The sequence below is a fragment of the Arachis duranensis genome, chromosome 5 (assembly GCF_000817695.3).
Source record: "Arachis duranensis cultivar V14167 chromosome 5, aradu.V14167.gnm2.J7QH, whole genome shotgun sequence".
Classification (NCBI taxonomy): domain Eukaryota; kingdom Viridiplantae; phylum Streptophyta; class Magnoliopsida; order Fabales; family Fabaceae; genus Arachis; species Arachis duranensis.
In genome coordinates this window covers 101,564,978-101,584,098 of record NC_029776.3, presented here as the reverse complement: position 1 = coordinate 101,584,098, position 19,121 = coordinate 101,564,978, and the positions used below count along the sequence as shown (strand labels likewise).

Here is a 19,121-nt window from a genome sequence, read left to right as displayed (position 1 = left end):
AATTAGCTTTAGAATTTAATTATTTTTTGAATAAATTAATAAAAAAATAATACAAATAATTGTTTAAATATAATTGTATTTTAATTTTTCATTCTATTACGTATACGTTGAGGTTAATTTAAAATAAAAGATAATGGACTTGTTGTAACTGCCATGCATATTGTGCTTTGACTGCGTCGTCATCTGAGAATCATGCGCCTTCATGGAAACCGGGGTTCTTTTACAGAATCTGTTTTGTGTTTGGAGTTAGCTAACCAGCAGTGGCGACAGACATGCGTCTTCCTTTTCTATGACAGCAATTTTTCGGACTTTGATGGTCATTTATGGTAGAAGTGGAATATGGTGGGTTCAAGAGCGTCAAAATCTATAGCTAGCTAAAATAATAGTGGAAGCACCTGCCATTAAACAAAACAGTGAAAATATTTGAAGACATCACATCGACAATAACAGAGTAACAAAGGAATTAGTCTTTTTGTTAGTGCTGGTTTGTTTGTTCAGCCCATGACAAAAAAAAATAATAACAATAATAAATAAATTAAATTTACCTGATAACTTTTGATAATAGGTTAACTTTTAAGGAGTGCTGCACTCCCTGCTTTATCTGGAGTGCACTAGCTTTCGCCAAAACATACACATATACCACCCATTAATTTAAACACTGGCGGTACATCCACTTTCCCTTCTCATAATCCAACCGAACATAATCCTCATAAAAAAGGCCCCTGACACTATACCGATTAGACTTAGATGTCGGAGGGTCTTGTTCGTTGTTGCTATGGAGTCAGTTGATTGAGGTGTTGTGGTTGGAGTGGATACATACGTTACAATTGGGTGGTACAATTAGGTGTAGGATGCCGCGGGAATACTGTTGCTGTTCCACTGCCTCTTCACCATCGGTTGCTGCGCCTTAGCCCTGGTGTAACAGTCGCAGATCCTTGTCCGTTGCCGGCGGCATCTTCATTGCTTGTCTTTGTTGGTTCTCTCTCCAATCGGGTTTGTTTCTGACTGTGTTTGTTAAGGAGAATATGATGTTATTTTTTTGAACTCGTTCCCTGCTCCGAGCCCGCTCCCTTTTCTCTCGAAGCCGACATGCATCTTAAACCATCCCAAAATAAGGCTTGTTACATCAATTTGGTTGCATCTCTTGTCTCAGTTCAAATTGCTGCTGCCGCTAAGAATCCACTACCACCTCTTCTCCCGCGCTTCTATTGCATGTACAACAGAAATTCTACTTCCTCCTTAAACCTTTGAACTTGGCATTAATTTTGATTGATGTTTGCCTCTAATCTTGATCTACAGGTAGCAATTCTTCTTGTTCCCGGTTGTTGAATTTTCTAAATTATTATGTTCCTAATATTTTTTATTGATTTTTTCTTCTTTAAGAATTGTTATCAGCTTTGAGCTTCCTTGTTGATAATACGCCACATCTCTAGAGGTAGTTGCATACTCCAGTTCTGACGAAGGCAATTTGATGCTGCCATTTTAGCAACTATGTGAGCAAGTAGGTTTCCTTCCTTAGGTGTCCAAGTTAGACCACAATTTGGTAATCTTTTTTTTAGCTCTCTAATATCCTGTAATATTGCTTCAGTTTCCCCAATCGTACTATTTGATTTTATAGTTTAGATTAATTTTAAGCTGTTTGATTGGATTAAAGTTTTACTCAAATCCAAATTATCAATAATAATAAGGGCTTGTCTAATAGCTATAGCTTCAGTTATTATACTTGAATGTGTGCTAATTTTTTCAGAGAAGTCTAGCACAATCTTTCCATTATTGTTCCTAATGACATAGATATTGCTCCTTTTTCATCCTCCCTCCTAAAAGCAGCATCCACAATAGCCTTTAACCAATTTTCCGGTGGAGGCCTCCATCTGATCAAGTGTTCTCTTCCATTTTTTTCGCTTTTTTTTTCTACAAATTGCTAGTCTGTTGTGTTCCAAAATAGATTTTCTATCAGTTTAGCTATTTTAATTGTCCATTCTGGTCGAATATTCTAGTTGAATATTTTGTTTTGGGTCTTGGGCTAATCCCAAAAAACCTATTCGAACCCCATCCTAACCCACCCGACCCAAAGCCCGCTTTTTTATATTCTCTTTCCCAGCAAGCAGAGACGTCGTGCCAAGAAGATTACTTCCATTGCTGCCACAACTTGACTTTGGTAACTCCTTCTTCCATGCGTCACTGTCCATAACAAACCCAATCCAAAAGAGCTACCTTCCATAGCAGAACCCTCTCCCCCAATCTAGTTACAGTTGTCTGCGGTGTCTTCCATGGAATCATCACCATGGTGATTGATGAAGCATGAGAGGTTTCCTGGACATGTGAGCAACTCTATTCAATTGAAACTTAAGATGCTTCTTTTCTCATTTTTTTACTTTTCATTGTTGGGAGATCTTCTACCTGAACTTTTCATTTCGAATCTTCTTATACTATTTTTATAATTTTGTTTTTGTTATTCTTTTTTAATATAGATTCTCTCTTTCTTGCTCAATATTGTGAGTAGGATTTGTTGCTATTCTACACTGTTTATTTTTTCTTCATATTATTTTTTTCTGATCTTATTTTCATACCCTTTTTACTCTGTATGTTTTGATTGGCCAATATTTATGATATAAAATGAGTGTTTTATTATCAACTCAGATTTTTTTTCATTTTTGAATCATCAAGACAAATTTCTTCTTCTTTTGGGTTATGAAGGATCTGTGATTTTGGATGCAGTCCAATTTTAAAATTATTTACCTGAAAATATACCTCTTCTTAGATGCTATAAAAGCCTAAGAGATGTGGTGCTACAATCTTACCGTGTGTGTATTACTAGAATTTATGTTTGCTCTTATTTTTGTCACTAGCGAAAAATGATTAGGTGATATTATTTTTTGGAGATGATTGCACCGCCAAGAGAATGTTAGAGGATTCATGTCAAAGTGATCAGACTTTAGTCGCTACCGAGATTCAAAGACCCCAAATCCATTAACTCAATTGAAATGGTATTGATGGATGAGCAGGTACCTCTAATTTTATTCACACACAATTATTTCTATGCTTTCATACACTTAATCTATATTTTTTAATCATCCTGATAAGATTTTCTCGTTTCAATGTTAAGGTGATTGATGCGCATGAAATATACAACGTCTGATACATGGATTATTGCTTTAATGCTTTCATACACTTAATTCATATTTAAAGTTCATCCTGTGCGTGGGCACACTCTAAAATACTTTTCTCCTTTGTTTTCTTCATGTGTTCTCCCTTTTTGTATGCTTTCTTTCACTTCTACTAAACCATTCTTGCCTCTAGGACCTGAAATCACTCAACAAATATATCACGACATCGAATGAAATAAAAGTGAAATTAAATTGCTCAATTTAAGCACAAAAATAAATGTTTTGACATTTAGGTTCAATTTAGGGATCAAACACAAAAGTATGCTATTTTGGTGAATAAGTGTGAGTTTATGTGATGAATTCCGTCCAATTCAAGCCAAAATTTACCATCAAATATGGACTCATCAGATAGTGACAGAGCAGAGGATCGCTTGTTATCTTTTGTACTTTTTGGTTATATTGACATAGTATCTCTCACTTTTGTATTTGGTATATTGATGCCTTAGAGGTTTACTTTGAGAGTTAGGATGTTGCCGTTTTATTTGAAAAACTGTTATATATGTATTAACTAGTCAGGCTAAACTTTGCAACCTGCGGCTAGTATTCTTTTGGTTGTTATATATATTTTTTGGCTAAACCCTTCTGAAGTAGATAATTGGTTCCAGGCCATAAAGTGTGCACTGCAGACTCAGCATGTCCCAGATAACCCATTTGTGGACTTTGCGGCCTATCAACTAATGGGGGAGGCACAACACTGGTGGTAGGGAGAATGTCGACTGCTGCAACTTCAGAACGCGGACATTCCTTGGGACATATTTCAGACCACTTTCTATAAGAAGTACTTTCCGAAATCAGTGAGAGAGGCTAGGGAGTTAGAGCTTATGCAACTGAAACAAGGCTCATTGTCTGTAGTCGTGTACACTAGTAGATTTGAGAAACTCTATAGGTTTTCAAGGGTGTGTCAGGGTGCCCCTGCGTCCTATGAGGGTTGGAAGTGTATTAAATATCAAAGAGGTCTTAGGGAGAACATCATGACTGCTGTGGCTGCGTTGGAGCTTCAGATATTTTTTGAGTTAGTGAATAAGGCAAGGGTTGTTGAGGATTTTTCTAAGAAAGTGGTGTTAGCAAGAGATACTCATTGAGGAAACAATAGCAGAGGCGGTGGGAAGTACTTTCAGCCTAAGGGTCAGAACTTCAAGAGGGGTGGACACACACCTCAACACCCTCAAGGTCAGGGCAACTTTAAGAGGACCAACTATGATCAATTTCATCATGTGATTGTTGCGGGCATTTTCATCCTTATGATTCGTGTAAGCTGGGTATAGGTGGATGTTTCATTTGTGGATTGCGTGGACACTTGGCAAGGGATTATACTCGTGAGAGGAATCCAAATGCTGGTCGGAACCAACAACAAGGCCGAGTGTTTGCTGTAAATGCCAATGATGCTGTGAAGTCAGATTCTCTGATAAGAGATAAATGTTTAATTGATGACAAAGTATTGGTTGCATTGTATGATACGGGAGCTTCAGATTCATTTATTGCATTTGATAAGGCACAAATATCTTTTAAGATTGAGGATAAAACCTTTATTCATGACTTAATCTATTTGCCGATGGTTAGATTTGAGATGATTTTGGGATTTGACTAGTTGTCAAAGAACAAAGTACTATTAGATTGTTTTGAGCGATTGATTCGCTTTATGCTGGAAGGAGAAGGAGGAATAGTTGTAGCTGATGGTTATTACCTAAACTCTGTAGTGGTGAACTGTAGTGGAAAAGAGTGTCAGGGTTATATACTCTTAACTGCGAATGCATTGGGAGATAAACATAAGTTAGAATAAATTCCGATAGTTAGGGAGTTTTCTGAAGTGTTTTCTAAAGATATTTCTGAATTTCTACCTCAAAAAGAAATTGAATTTGCCATAGACTTTGTGTTGGGAGCCGGTCCAGTTTCAATTGTACTGTACAGAATGGCTCCGATAGAGCTGGCTGAACTTAAGACTCAATTGAAAGAGTTTCTGAACAAGAGGTTCATTCAACCGAGTGTATCTCCATGGGGAGCGCCAATTTTATTGGTGAAGCAGAAAGATGGAGAAATGCAACTCTGTGTGGATTACCGGCACTTAAACAAATTGACAGTGAAGAACAAGTACCTGTTACCGAGAATCGATGACTTAATGGATCAGTTACAAGGAGTTAGGGTGTTCTCAAAGATTGATTTGAGGTCTGATTACCATCAGATTAGGATGAAGGAGGAAAATATTCCGAAAACTGCGTTTAGAACACGCTATGGTCACTATGAATACGTGGTGATGTCCTTTGGATTGACAAATGCGTTGTGTACATAGATTACATGAAAGAGTATTTTGTCCCTTTTGGATAAGTTTGTGGTAGTGTTCATAGATAACATTTTGGTTTATTCTAAGACAATGAAAGAGAATGAGGAGCATCTGAGGATTGTGTTACAAATCTTGAAGGAAAGAAAGCTTTATGCGAAGTTGTCGAAGTACGAGTTTTGGAAGGAGGAAGTGAAGTTCTTGGGTCACGTGGTGAGTAAAGGAGGGATAGTAGTGGATCCTTCGAAAGATGAAGTAGTGATGGAATGGGAAAGACCGACATCAGTGACTGAGGTTAGGAGCTTCTTAGGGTTAGTCGGATATTATAGGAGATTCATTCATGGATTTTCACAAATCGCGTTGCCGATGACTAAGTTAACTAGAAAAGAGACACCATTTATATGGACGTCCGAATGTGAGGAAAGTTTCCAGACTTTGAAGGAGAAGTTGACTTCAACGTCAATCTTAATTCTACCTGAACCACACGAACTATTTGGGGTTTACATGCTTGTCCTACTGACCATGAGCTCATGCGTCAGTTATGTTGTCAGACCCAACTCGGATAAGCGGATTTAATCACCGTCCTTACCCGTACGTTCCATGAACAAGAGAGATTAAACCACCATCCTTGCTCGGAACATGCAAGCGGGATTAAACCACCGTCCTTGCCTCCACAATAAGTGGAATTTAACCACCATCCTTACTGGACACCTCGAACAAGCAAGATTACACCACCATCCTTACTCGGTTACATTCATAACTCAATCTGCAAGCGGGATTAAACCACCGTCCTTGCCAAACAATAAATGATACGCAAGCGGGATCACACCACCGTCCTTGCTTCACAAAATAATATGCAAGCAGAATCACACCACCGTCCTTGTTTCACAAAATTTCCTTAGTCTGTGAACGGGATAAAACCACCATCCTCACTGCAAGCGGGATAAAACTACCATTTCTGCACAATAGTTTACACACTGATCAAGCGGGATTATACCACCATCCTTGCCAGGCCAAAAGCCCTAATCATATTCACAGTCACAACTGTACGCATTCCATCCATTCTCGAGAAATCATACCCACCCTCGTTATACCTCACTCATAATTGATCAGTATTCCTTTATATCACATCTCTCATTAACACGTGAGCAGGATACAACTACCGCTCTTACAACTATTTTCAATTCCAGCTCATTGTCTTTATTCAGCCAGGCCATATCAATCTGTAATTCAAAACCCAATACTTTCCTTATCAAGTACCAAACTCACATCGTCATCAATTATCATCAAAATCATATTAAACTTCATTCATAGTCATAATCATAGTTTCTCACCATCATCTCTTAATATCAACTCACTAGGATTTTTTCCTAACTCTTCTACCCTCTGTTACACTGGCTTTACACTCATAACAGAGCTCACAGGGGGTTTAGAAGGCTCGAAAAATGGTTAAAAACTCAAAAATACAATTTTTGCAAAACAGGATGGCCATGCGTACACATGCCACCCCTCGCATACGCATGACTGTTGAAATTGGAAAGTCGCATACGCGAACCACCTCCCGCGTACACGAGAGTATAAAATAGAAGAAGATTCGCGCATACGCATGACATATCATGCGTATGCATGATGTGAAAATGGTCATTTTTGCGTACACAAGCCGTTTTCGTGTACGCGAGGGTGTTGGGCAGTCCCCAATACTCGCATACGCATGATGTTTCTGCGTACGCATGCATATCAAAATTTTAAAAAGCTGATATACTACAGAAATCAGTTTTTCAACCTAATTTTCAAACTTTCATAACTTTTTCTACAAAATTTATTTTTCAACCATTCTTGAACCATTGAAAAGATTATTGAATATATTTTCATAAAAGTCTAACTTTGTTGAATTTTCAACTCTGAGCACCGAGTTACGACCTGCCGAAGTTACTCAAAAACTTATTTTCACCAAATATTACAAAACATACATTTTTACCAATTCTCAATCCAATTCAACACCTTATCAACAAGTCTAACACAATAATTCTAACATCTATCAACCATTTAATCACTCTCTATCTATTCAAGACTCAAATTAGACAAGTTTCAACTCAACCAAACTAACCATTTATTAATCACAATCAAATCAAATATTAGCAATTATGCAACTTACTATAGCTTATCTCATAGGGGACACCTCACTCCATTACGGCCTTAAGTCCAATTTTTCACAACACCACATTCATATCCAAAATTTATAAGACTCAAAGCTAAGCCACAATACATCATCAACATACATCATACTCACTGTTTCTCATTCAACATACCACATTCTCATCATAATTCATACCCAAACTCAACAACAATCAAATCCTCAATTCTCAACTACAACCAACTAATCACAAATACAATCAATACCATTCAATCATATCCTAGGGACAACTAACCTAGGCATTCACATAACTTTACTCAAAACTCAAACATGTACCTGAATGTCAGCGGTTCAAACCCTTGAAGCCTTTACTTGCTCAATCTCCAAGGTCCACCACTCAAATCCTAGTACTCAAATTCGTCAATCAAGTTCTGCTTCACACCAAATTCAATCCAACCAATCTCTATTCCATATAATCTAGTCACAACAATATATCTCAACATTCATACAAGGGTTTATACATAAAATTGGGTATTAATTAAGGGAGTTAAACTTTCTTACCTTAACCCACACAAAATTTGGATGGAACTCACCAGTAGCTCATACTAGAGTACCCCTAAATGTAACACTCTATTACCCTAAGCCATACCTCTAGCTGTAAAGTGAAGGATAACAAAGTGTCATGATAGCTCTAAAGCTCATACCATACTATATATATAGAAAGAAAGAGTGATATTAGAAGCCCAATGAAGGAGTAAAAACTCAAAGTCACAAAAAGCAGAATTACAAAGTGCGAAGCATCCACACATAATAACTAAACGCGTTAAGGTGCAAGATACAACATAGGACATAGTACAATAATAATCAAGATAGATATATGTATAAGTATGATATACAAAAAGAGGACTAGTCACAGCCTGCGGAGTTTAGGACGGCTAGTTAAACTGAATATAACAGAATTTTGAAGTTTAAAACACCAAAAACCTACCTCTCAAAGTTTTCAAAAATAAAGCCTCTAAGGTAACAAAGTTAAAATATACAAAATCATGAGAGGATAACTACAACAAAAGTAAAGCAAAATAAAATATAAGAATGATCATTCTCCGCTCTGTCACCATGTCCGTAAACTCATCGTGGTGGGTTACAACCTGTATCTGAAAAATAACAACAATATATGGTATGAGAACCAGAGTTCTCAGTTTGGTAATAGTGCCCAATATATAAGATGTAAGGTTCCAAGACACCAAAGACAATTCTAGAACTTAACATCGATACCGATATTCAACCTTAACGAAATAAATAACTTAAACTATAAACTATGAATAGGGTTATCTAAATTTAGGGGATTTCTAACTAATACCAATCATATCGTTGTATCCCACAACCTTCGCCAACCTAACCTTCGTGCGATCCCATCACCACCGTCTACCTAACCTACTCAGCACCAGACAATCACAAGTATATACAAAGAAGTAATACACATGTAATATTCATATATAGCAAGTAATTCAAGAAGTAAATAGGCATATTATACATTTAGGCTGTAAGAACCACGACTAATTAACTATTTAATTAAATAATTAATATTGTCCAAATTAGGTTCTAAAAGTTTCGAATGAGAATTGGAGGATTTAAATGTGATTTTTGGACTCAGTAAATTTTTTTGAGTGAGAAAATACATTTTCTAAACGTTGAAAAATATTTAAATTAAAAAATCGGGCGTTAATTTTAAAGGTTTCGCACAAAGTTGGGCTAAACAGGCTAAAAACGCTAACGAGTTGGACCGAGCCCAAGCCCAACATATATAAGTTCCTTAAATAAACTCATTCAGCACACAACACTCTCATAAACACAGTCATCCAGCTGAAAAGAAAAGAGGGAGAAGGGAGAAGAAGCACTATTAATTATCAACTTTCCAAGCTCATAACTTGAGCTACGGAGCTCCGATCGCCGCACCGTTTGTGGCTACACAATCCTCGTGGAGAGCTCTACAAAACCCACTCAAGAAACTGGTAAGAAAATCACGAAATCCTCTCAATTCTTCCTTCCAAAATTTTGAATTTTTAGGATTTTGTATTGAGTGAAATTTTGTGATTTTGGGTGTTTAGGTGCACTCTAGCCTTTGATTCCTATTGGGTTTGGACTCAATTAACATTGGGTAAAGTGAGCAATTCAAATCTCTTGTGATTTTGTGAATTTGATGAACCCTAGGTTGAATTGTTGTAAATTATGTGTATATAGATTGAGATTGTGATTGTTGGCAATTGATTGGAGCTTTGGAGTGATTGTTGATGCTTGTTGGAGTTGATTGGTGGCTTGGATTATGGTTGGAAGCTTAAATTACACTCAATTTTGGGTTTTTGGCATATTGGGAATCGGCCAAGGTATGGTTTCGGTTTCCTCTATGTAATATATAATATTTCTGAACACTTAGGCTAGTGACCCATAGGATATGATTGGATTGTATTGGATGTTTGAGTTGTTGAGATATGATGTACGATGAATTAATGAGTTTTGGCTATTTTGATGAATTGTGATGTTAATGTTGATAAATGATGTTAAAGAGTGAGATTGGGGTGGAATGAGTTTAATCATGATGATTGTTAGTGCTATGATGATGATGGATGATTGTGTGGATTGAAAAAAATGGTTTTAGTGTGATATATTCGATGTTTGAGGTTGATGATATTGTCATGTGAGTGGAAAATTGGTATGAAGGGTGGATTATGACACAAAAGGGGAGATTTTGATGTAAATTGGAGTTTGAAATGATTTGATTTGGTTTTGGCTATATATTTCAAGGAATTGAGAAATTTATGAATTTTGGTAAAAATGAATTTTTGGTGAACTTTGACGGATCATAACTTGAGTCACAGATTTCAAAATTTGTTAAAATTTGCTTTAAATTAAAGATCTTTGAAAATCTTTAAATGGATATAAATTTTGTAGGAAATGATTTTTGTAGAGAAAGTTATGATCATTCAAAGTTTGGTGTCAAAATCTGAATTCTATGAATGCTGCAGAATTTGTGATTTCTGGTTTGTGTGCACACGCACACCCCATGGATTTTTAAACCTGTGCGAATGCACAGCCTTGTGCGTACGCACATACGGGGACATGGCTACTGATGGGAGCGCTAGCACACTCTGTGCTTGCACATAACCAACGAAGTTTTACAAGCTGTGCGCACGCACAGTCCTGTGCACACGCACACATTAGAAGGTGCATTCTGTTGAGGGCGTTTGCACGCCTTGTGCGAGCGAATAGAATTGGAAAATTTTGCACTTGTGCGTACGCACACCTCTATGCGTACGCACACCTTTTGAAAATCCTCCTGGGTGTGCGCACACACGCCCCTGTGCGTACGCCCATGCCCTGTTTTTCAACTAAAACCTTGTTTTTAACTATTTCACCTTCCCTAACAAGCTTGTAAACTTCTGTGACACCTATTTAAGAATCTTTGGCTTATTTTCGGGTATCAAACTATGGGAAAGGTCCTAGGAGAATTAATTAGGGTATACCTTGAAAAATTAGAGAATGGAGGCTTAGGTTTTTGGTGTACTAAGGATGGGTTTTGTGGAGTGAGAAGGGAGAAAGATATATGAATTGAGAACTGATGAACTAATGAGTTCGGAATGAAAGTTATGAATTGACAGTGGTTGAGATAAGTCGAGGACTCGGAGTTGCAATGATGAATAATTGATATACTGAAATAATAAATTTTTTTAAAAACCACTTATGTAACATTTTTAAATTGATATTGTTGAGACGCTATGCGCCCGGCAAGGACGGTGGTTGGATCCTGCCTGTCGAGGTAGCGGCAGTGGCGTAAGGGTGGTGGTTCGTCCTGCTTGCGTTGAGATGTGAGGTCCGTGGCAAGAGTATCCCGCTCGCTTCCCTTCAGATCACTAGAGTGTGCAGGCACAAAATCCTGGACGGTGTTTCGAGCACCATATCTCAGGGGGTTCCCAATTATGATTCCGAAGGGCGACATCTCCGTGGAGATGTGTCAGGTTAGTAGTGAAACCGACAATGTGATATCACAACCTATAGGATAGGCATTCGTCATGTGCATCTTCTATCTGTTTGTTTGCTTTGCCGACTTGTAATTGCTTGCCTAATTGAATAACATGCTTAATTGCCTACTTGAATTACTTGCCATATATGCCTATACTTGTGATTTACTTGCATTGATATTATATGTGCTTTATAATGGAATTGAGGAGGTTCGAAAAGCGGTGGCGATGGAATTGCATGGAGGATAGGTTGGTGAAGGCTGTGGGACAGCGAAGAACTGTTAGACTATAAATCTCCTAAGTTAGATTATCCTTTTATTATGTTATGGTTTTAAGTTACGCTTTACTATTTTAGTTATGCTTTAAGATGAATCTTGTGATGGATATGAAGTTCTAGGATTGCCTCTAGCGTCCCAGGGTCTTATATCTTACATCACTGGGCACTGTTACCATACTGAGAACCTCCAGTTCTCATACCATATTCTGTTCTTGTTTTTCATATGCAGGTCGCAACCCACCTCGGTGAGTTGCTTCGATGGTGACAGAGCGGAGGATCCTGGATATGTTTTGGAGTCTTTTTGCTTATTTTGTTTAGATCTTTCATCTTTTATATTTACTTTTTCCTAGAGGCTTACTTTGAGAGAAAAATTTGTATAAGCTGTTTTAACTTTCAGATTTCTGTATGGTCTGTATATAGCTAGCCGGCTTAAACTCCGCGAGCCGTGGCTAGATCTTTATGCTATTATACTCTGATATTTTGTTATATTATATCTATATCTTGTGCGTTAAGTTTGTAGCTTCATGTGCATGTTTTGCGCTTTTCAAATCCTATTTTTGAGCTATATCCTTCATCGGACTTCTAGACTATATTGATTCTTATGATAAATGTCTACCCTATTAGCCATGAGCTTATGCATCGGTTATATTGTCAGACCCGACTCGGATAAGCGGGATTAGACCAACATCCTTATCCATAGGTTTCATAAACAAGCAGGATTAAACCACCATCCTTGTCTAGAACATGCAAGTGAGAATAAACCATCGTCCTTTCCTCCACAGTAAAAGGGATTAAACCACCATCTTTACTAGGCACCTCGAACAAGCGGGATTAAACCACCATCCTTGCTCAGGTTGCATTCGTAAATCAATATGCAAGCGGGATTAAACCACCGTCCTTGCTAAACAATTCATCAATACGTGAACGGGATAAAACCTCCGTCCTCACTACAGGCAGGATAAAACCACCATCCCTACCACAATTTACGCACTGAGCAAGTGGAATTATACCACTATCCTTGCCAGGCCAGAAACCCTCAACATATTCTCAGTGATCACTGCTCATACAGTCCAAGTCCCTTTATCTCCAAGTTCCAAACTCGTTACAACCATCCTCAGTTCTCAATTTCTCAAGTACATGATCAATCTAGTACTCCATCACAAATACCTAGATAGTTCATCCCCAGTACTTCAGAAATCTAAATCTTCATTTTCTAAACTTATTACCAGAAATAGTTAACTATTTCATTTATTGTATTCTCCTATATTTCAAAACCTAAAAACAAGCTAAGAGATCTTAAACAAGTGTTACGGAAATTTGCAAGCTTGCCAGAAAGGTAAAATAGTTAAAAACAGGATTTTAGGAAAAAACAGGGCTTGTGCATACGCACAGGGTTGTCTGCGTACGCACGCACCAGAAGGCTTTCCCGACCTGTGCGTATGGATGATGTTGTGCATAAGCACAACTTGAAACACCCACTCTGTTCTGTGCGTAAGCACAGAGGTGTGCGTGGGCACACATGACAGATTTTCCAAATTTTTTGCAACATCACAGAAATTAGATTTTTGGCCCTAACTTCCAACATCTATAACTTTTTTCTACAAAATTTCAATTTCCATAAAATTTATACCTTTTTAAAGATTTTTAAATTATCTTTAATTTGAGACTAAGTTTATTCAAATCCAAAACCCGAGGCTCAAGTTATGATCCACTGAAGTTGGTCAAAAATCTGCTTTTACCAAAAACTTTTAAACCTCAAATTTACCAAAACTTTCAATTCAAACCAAATTATTCACAACCCAACAATACCAAAATCACTCAAGAATCCATACCAAATATTTCTCAACCATATTAATCATCCAATCATCTAAACATTTAATACTCACCTCATCTAACTCTAAATTCAACCTAATTCGTACAAAAACTTATAAATTCCCATCATTATTCAACTATACAACATCCAACTTTTAATGTTCTAATTTAGCAACTCCTTCAACACTTATCAATCCAAGCATCAATTTATAATTATCAAAACTCATAATCCACATTATTTATCAACAATATCAACACTCATCATCCATTACCAACAACATCAATATTCATCATTAATTATCAACCAAAATCAATAATCATCACCAGCATCAACAAATATCAAAACTTATCATCAATACCAACTTCATATCACCACAACAACTCCATATCAAAAGATCATTTCATTCAACTCATATACTTCAATCCTATCTTAAAGGCCACTAACCTAAGTTTCACGAAACATTACATATTACATAAAAAAAACCGAAACTATATCTTGGCCGATTCCCAATATGCACCAAACACCAAAATTTGACCTCAACCAAGCTTTCACAAGTCTCCAAGTTCAACAAGCCACCACACAATCCAAAAGCTCCAATAATCATAAATTCCAAGCTATACATAATTAATTCATCATAATCAATACCTAGGGTTCACCAAAATCATAATTTTATGAGGGTTTAAGAAAATCTTACCTTATCCACTATAATTTAGGACAAAACCCAACAATAACCCGCTACTAGATCACACCTAAACAACTAAAATCACAAAATCTACTAAAAAACTAAACGTAAAATTGCATATTTCATTAGGGCAGAAACTGGAGTATGAGTTTTGAGTTCTTACCAACATTGTTTGGCTAGAAATGAAGAGCTCAACAAGAGATTCTCGTGGCCACAAACAACTCGTCAATCAAAGTACCGTAGCTCAAGATATGATCAAATGAAGATAGATATGAATAGTAAACCCTCTCCTCTCTTCTCTCAACTGAGCAGCACCCCTTTTCTTATTTGTGGGTGGAAATAAGTTGAATTGGCTCTTAAGTGAGGTATATATGTGTTTGGTTTGGGTCCAACTTGGGTCCGATCCAACCCGTTAGCATTTTTTGTCTGTTTGTCCCAATGTTAGGCCAAATCTTTAGAATTTACGGCCAATTTTTAACTTTAATTATTTCACTAATTTTTCTACAGTTTTTATTATTCTCACCTAGTATTAGACAGACCTAAGCCAGTACTGCCGGCTAATTTACCAATACGCATTTTTATGTAATTTTCCGCAGAAAATTACATTTTTTCAACTTAAAAAATTTACTGAGTCCAAATATCATATTTAAATTTTCTAATTAACATTCTAAATTTTTGAACCTATTTTGGGCAATTAACTTATTTTAATTAAGCGGTTAATTAATTGCGGTTCTTACACTACTACAACAACAACAACAACAACAAAGCCTTGTCCCACTATGTGGGGTCGGCTACATGAATCAAACGATGCCATTGTGCTCTGTCATGTATCATGTCTACAAAGAGACCGTTTACATGTAGATCTTGTTTGACCACCTCATGGATGGTCTTCTTAGGTCTTCCTCTGCCTTTAGCCCTTTGTCCATCTTCCATCTCATCCACCCTCCTGATTGAATGTTCTATCGGTCTTCTTCTCACATGTCCAAACCACCTGAGACGCGATTCAACCATCTTTTCCACAATGGGTGCTACTCCAACTCTCTTCCTTATATCTTCATTCCTTATTTTATCCAATCGCGTATGACCACTCATCCATCTCAACATCTTCATCTCTGCCACACTCAGCTTATGTTCGTGCTCCCCTTTAGCCGCCCAACACTCCGTACCATACAGCATAGCCGGTCTTATAGCGGTGCGATAGAATTTACCTTTAAGTTTTAAAGGCACTTTTTTGTCGCATATAAAACCAGATGCACTCCGCCATTTTGACCAACCTGCTTGGATCCTATGATTTACATCCTGTTCAATCTCTCCATTATCCTGTATGATGCACCCAAGATACTTAAAACTTTTAACTTTTTCTAGGATATTTTCTCCAATCTTCACCTCTATATTGGGGTTTTTACACTAAACAATCAAAATCACAAGATTTTCTCAAAACCAAACCAAAACACAAATTGAATGGGGAAAATAAAATTAGACAAAAGACTTCGAAGTACTTACCATAATATCTAGATAGAATCGAAGAGGATGAGGAGAACAACGCGTGGCCACAAACGGCTCATCAATTAGAGCTCCAGATCAAAATTACAAGCAAAATAAGAAGAAGGTGAACAGTGTTCTAAGTTTTGGTTACTCTCTTCTTCTCTTTCCGTGCCTCCCCTCTCTTCCAAGTGTAATTGTGTTAAATTGGCTCAAGTGAAAGGAGGGACTTGGACCCACTTAGGCCCGATTTACGTTTTGATTTGTTTGGCCCAATTTTGAGTCAAAACCTTTATAATAAATGTCCGATTTTCTATTCCAATTACTTTTATCTTCTTTAAATTATAAAATTTAATTTATTCACTCATAATTTAATTTTTTCACTCATAGTACCGAACCACTTTAGGTCAATACGTACTTTTAGGCATTTTTCCAGAAAAAAATTATATTTTTTTCACTCGAAAAGATTTGCTGAGTCTAAATCTCACCTTAAAATTTTTTAATTGATATTTTTATATTTTTTAACTTATTCCAAACAATTAAATTATTATTTATTTTAATTAAATAGTTAAATTAGTTTCAGGTTCTTACACACCACATAAGTAAGAAAAATAATGAAAAATCATCTTCGTAATGTCTGTGGACCAATTAAACAGCTTGATCAAGAACCCTCCACCTCAAAACACAGTACTCAGAATCATCAACAGTATTAGAATCCAAATGGAGATAGTATTACGAATCTTTCCTCATATTCACCAAAAACGCACTATAAATATCAGGTGAAATGTCTACCTTGAGGTATAAAATCTACTTTAATCTTTATACCTCTTATTAAACTATTATTGCCTTGAAGTTGAAATTTTATGTATCACTCACATCCAGCTTAAAAATTATGGCAGATTAAAAATTTTTATTCTCTAAAAAAATATCATATCCCATGTAATAATGATTGGACTTGATTGAATTTAAAAGAAGGTAATTTATTATTTTAAAATTACATTAAAAAAAACTCGTAATATCATGATCTTGATGTATATGTATTATATTAAATACGTGCAATCAAGTTTGAATTTTAGTTTAATGATTTTAGTATTTTCGATTTATATTTTTTATAATATTATTTAAATAATTTCTTAAATTAAAAGGTTATAAAATATTTTTAAGCAAATGAAAAAAAATCAAAATTTAATAGTCCAAAGAGACCACCAACCATTCCCTCATTTATCTACCTTTCTTTCCCGTCTCCACATCCATATCTGGAAACCTAACTTCGCAACGTTGAAAATATTCCTTTTCTATGTCCCTTTATCTTTTGTGCCGATCCATGCAACTAGGGAAATTACTGAACCAGAAAAAAAAAAAAAGTGGAAAACAAAACAAAAAGTTTAAACAAATAATAACAACAGAGAATATTAAATTAAATAGTTAAATTAAAATTTGCACAGGCATAATCCATCTACGACTAGCAGCTATCGACAGAGAATCCAACGACCCAGTTAGCGACATCGAAACCGACACGTGTCCCTTGCTGCTGAACATTCCCAATTATCGACAAGGAAGACGTAGTGGGGGCGAAGGCAAAGCAGAACGTCCCCACCGAGTCAACCGGTATCAGGTAATTCTTTGCCGGTAACGGTAACTCCCTCCCCCCAGGAAAATGAAACGACACCGTCGGAACCTCAACGCTCGACTTAGACGACAAGTCGTAGCAAGTATCAAACAACGCCACGCCGTTCGCCCTCTGCAACCCTTTTGTCCCGCTCAGAAACGCATCCCTCAGAACGTCGTACACCTCCTCTTTTAACCTCGTCACAGCCGTGCCAGAATCCACAATAACACCTCCGGCGCCGGTGCTATCCACCTCGAAACTCGCCTCCGGAATAGGAAGTACCTCACCGCCCACACCAATTCCGGTCAGTCCAACATAATAGAATGTGTTCATCTCCTTGTTCCGCCGTAAAGGCGCCGTGACGGCGTAATGAGATAATGCCGAGTGAAACTCGAGAGTTGAAGCATGGTCAGAATCGCGGTCCACGAGACAGTAGGAAAATGAAGTGGCGTTGAGCTGAGCCGGGAAAGACAACGGGCCGCCTCCGAGGCCGAGCAAGCCAGCAGCTCCGACGAACAAGCCTTCGTTGTTGTGGCCGCAGCCGATGGCGACATTGGGAACTGAAACGGAGCCGAGCGTAATGGTCTCCGTCGCGAAGTCGCCGACTGTGAAAGAACCGTCGCCATAAGAAACCTCGTAGAGGCAGGTTCCGTTACGGCACTCGGAGAGGTCTAGGGACTTGCACTGCGCCGCGGCGCAGGGGATTGGTGCATAGGAAGCCGATGAATCCGGCTGGAATATTGGATCAGCTTGGTCATAGCAGTCGGCGCAAGGTGCGCACTGGATCCAGCTTACGTCGCTGCCCGTGTCGATGACCAGGTAAGCTTGACTTGGCGGGTTACCGATTCCGACTCGAACGAAGTACTCGCCGCTTCCTTGACTCGTTCCGGATATCAACGGTCCTTGCATTTCCTCCGGGTCTAACTCGGTCATCGACTCGGCCGGGTGAAGATCCGTGCGCGAAACTCGTTTCAGAGCGAGATCTAGGCGAGTTTCTATGACCTTGACTCGGGCTGAGTCGCGCTCGAGTAATGAGAGTGTGAATAACTTGTAGTTGTTCGTGTATGAGTGGTGCTTTTGAATTGAAGCGCGAGAAAGGAGTTGAAGGGAGAGTGTAGATTCTGAAGGTTGTGTTTTTAGGGAGTATGAAGTGGGGCCATTACGGGTGGTTTTCTGAAGGGATGAAGCGACGTCGAGCGTTGTCGTTTTGAGGGGCCTGGTTCGAGAGTGTGTTAGTGGAGAAGAAGAGGCGAAGAAGATAAAGAAAAGGAGTAAGAGAGGTGCCATTGTAGGCGTGTACAATTGTACATGTAGCGAGGACTTTGGGTGGGTTCTTATTTACGAAACTTTGAGGTGGTGGAAGTGTAAAGAAGAAGCATTTACGGGCATTATCATGAAGCAGATAAAGGTTAAAAGAGTGAGCAAATAAAGAAACTTTGGATGCGTGGGTGTTGGATGTTTTGGTTAAGGGGAAGCTTGGCAACTGATATTAACATAATAGCAATGCTAATTTCATAACCTTTGCATTTTACAGTTAATATAATTGTTGATTCCTTTACAATTATGACTAGTGAGTGTATTATCTACGCTTTTTTCTTTCCTCTCGAGTCTGCATCTTTTTCTTTTGAAGTTGGGTCAATGTGTTTTCTTTTTCTAGTTTTTCTCT

General features: G+C 37.7%; 2 protein-coding genes across 2 annotated transcripts; one reads left to right on the top strand and one right to left on the bottom strand.

Moving 5' to 3' along the window:
- Nucleotides 1-5,535: 5,535 nt before the first annotated feature.
- Nucleotides 5,536-6,018, top strand: LOC107490926 (uncharacterized mitochondrial protein AtMg00860-like). Its single transcript, XM_016111726.1, has one exon. The coding sequence runs from the start codon at nt 5,536-5,538 to the stop codon at nt 6,016-6,018; it is 483 nt and encodes a 160-aa protein (XP_015967212.1).
- An 11,222-nt stretch (nt 6,019-17,240) lies between these two features.
- Nucleotides 17,241-18,974, bottom strand: LOC107491296 (protein ASPARTIC PROTEASE IN GUARD CELL 1). Its single transcript, XM_016112128.3, has one exon. It carries the CDS (start codon nt 18,740-18,742, stop codon nt 17,309-17,311), a length of 1,434 nt encoding a protein of 477 aa, XP_015967614.1. The 5' UTR covers nt 18,743-18,974; the 3' UTR covers nt 17,241-17,308.
- Nucleotides 18,975-19,121: the final 147 nt, after the last annotated feature.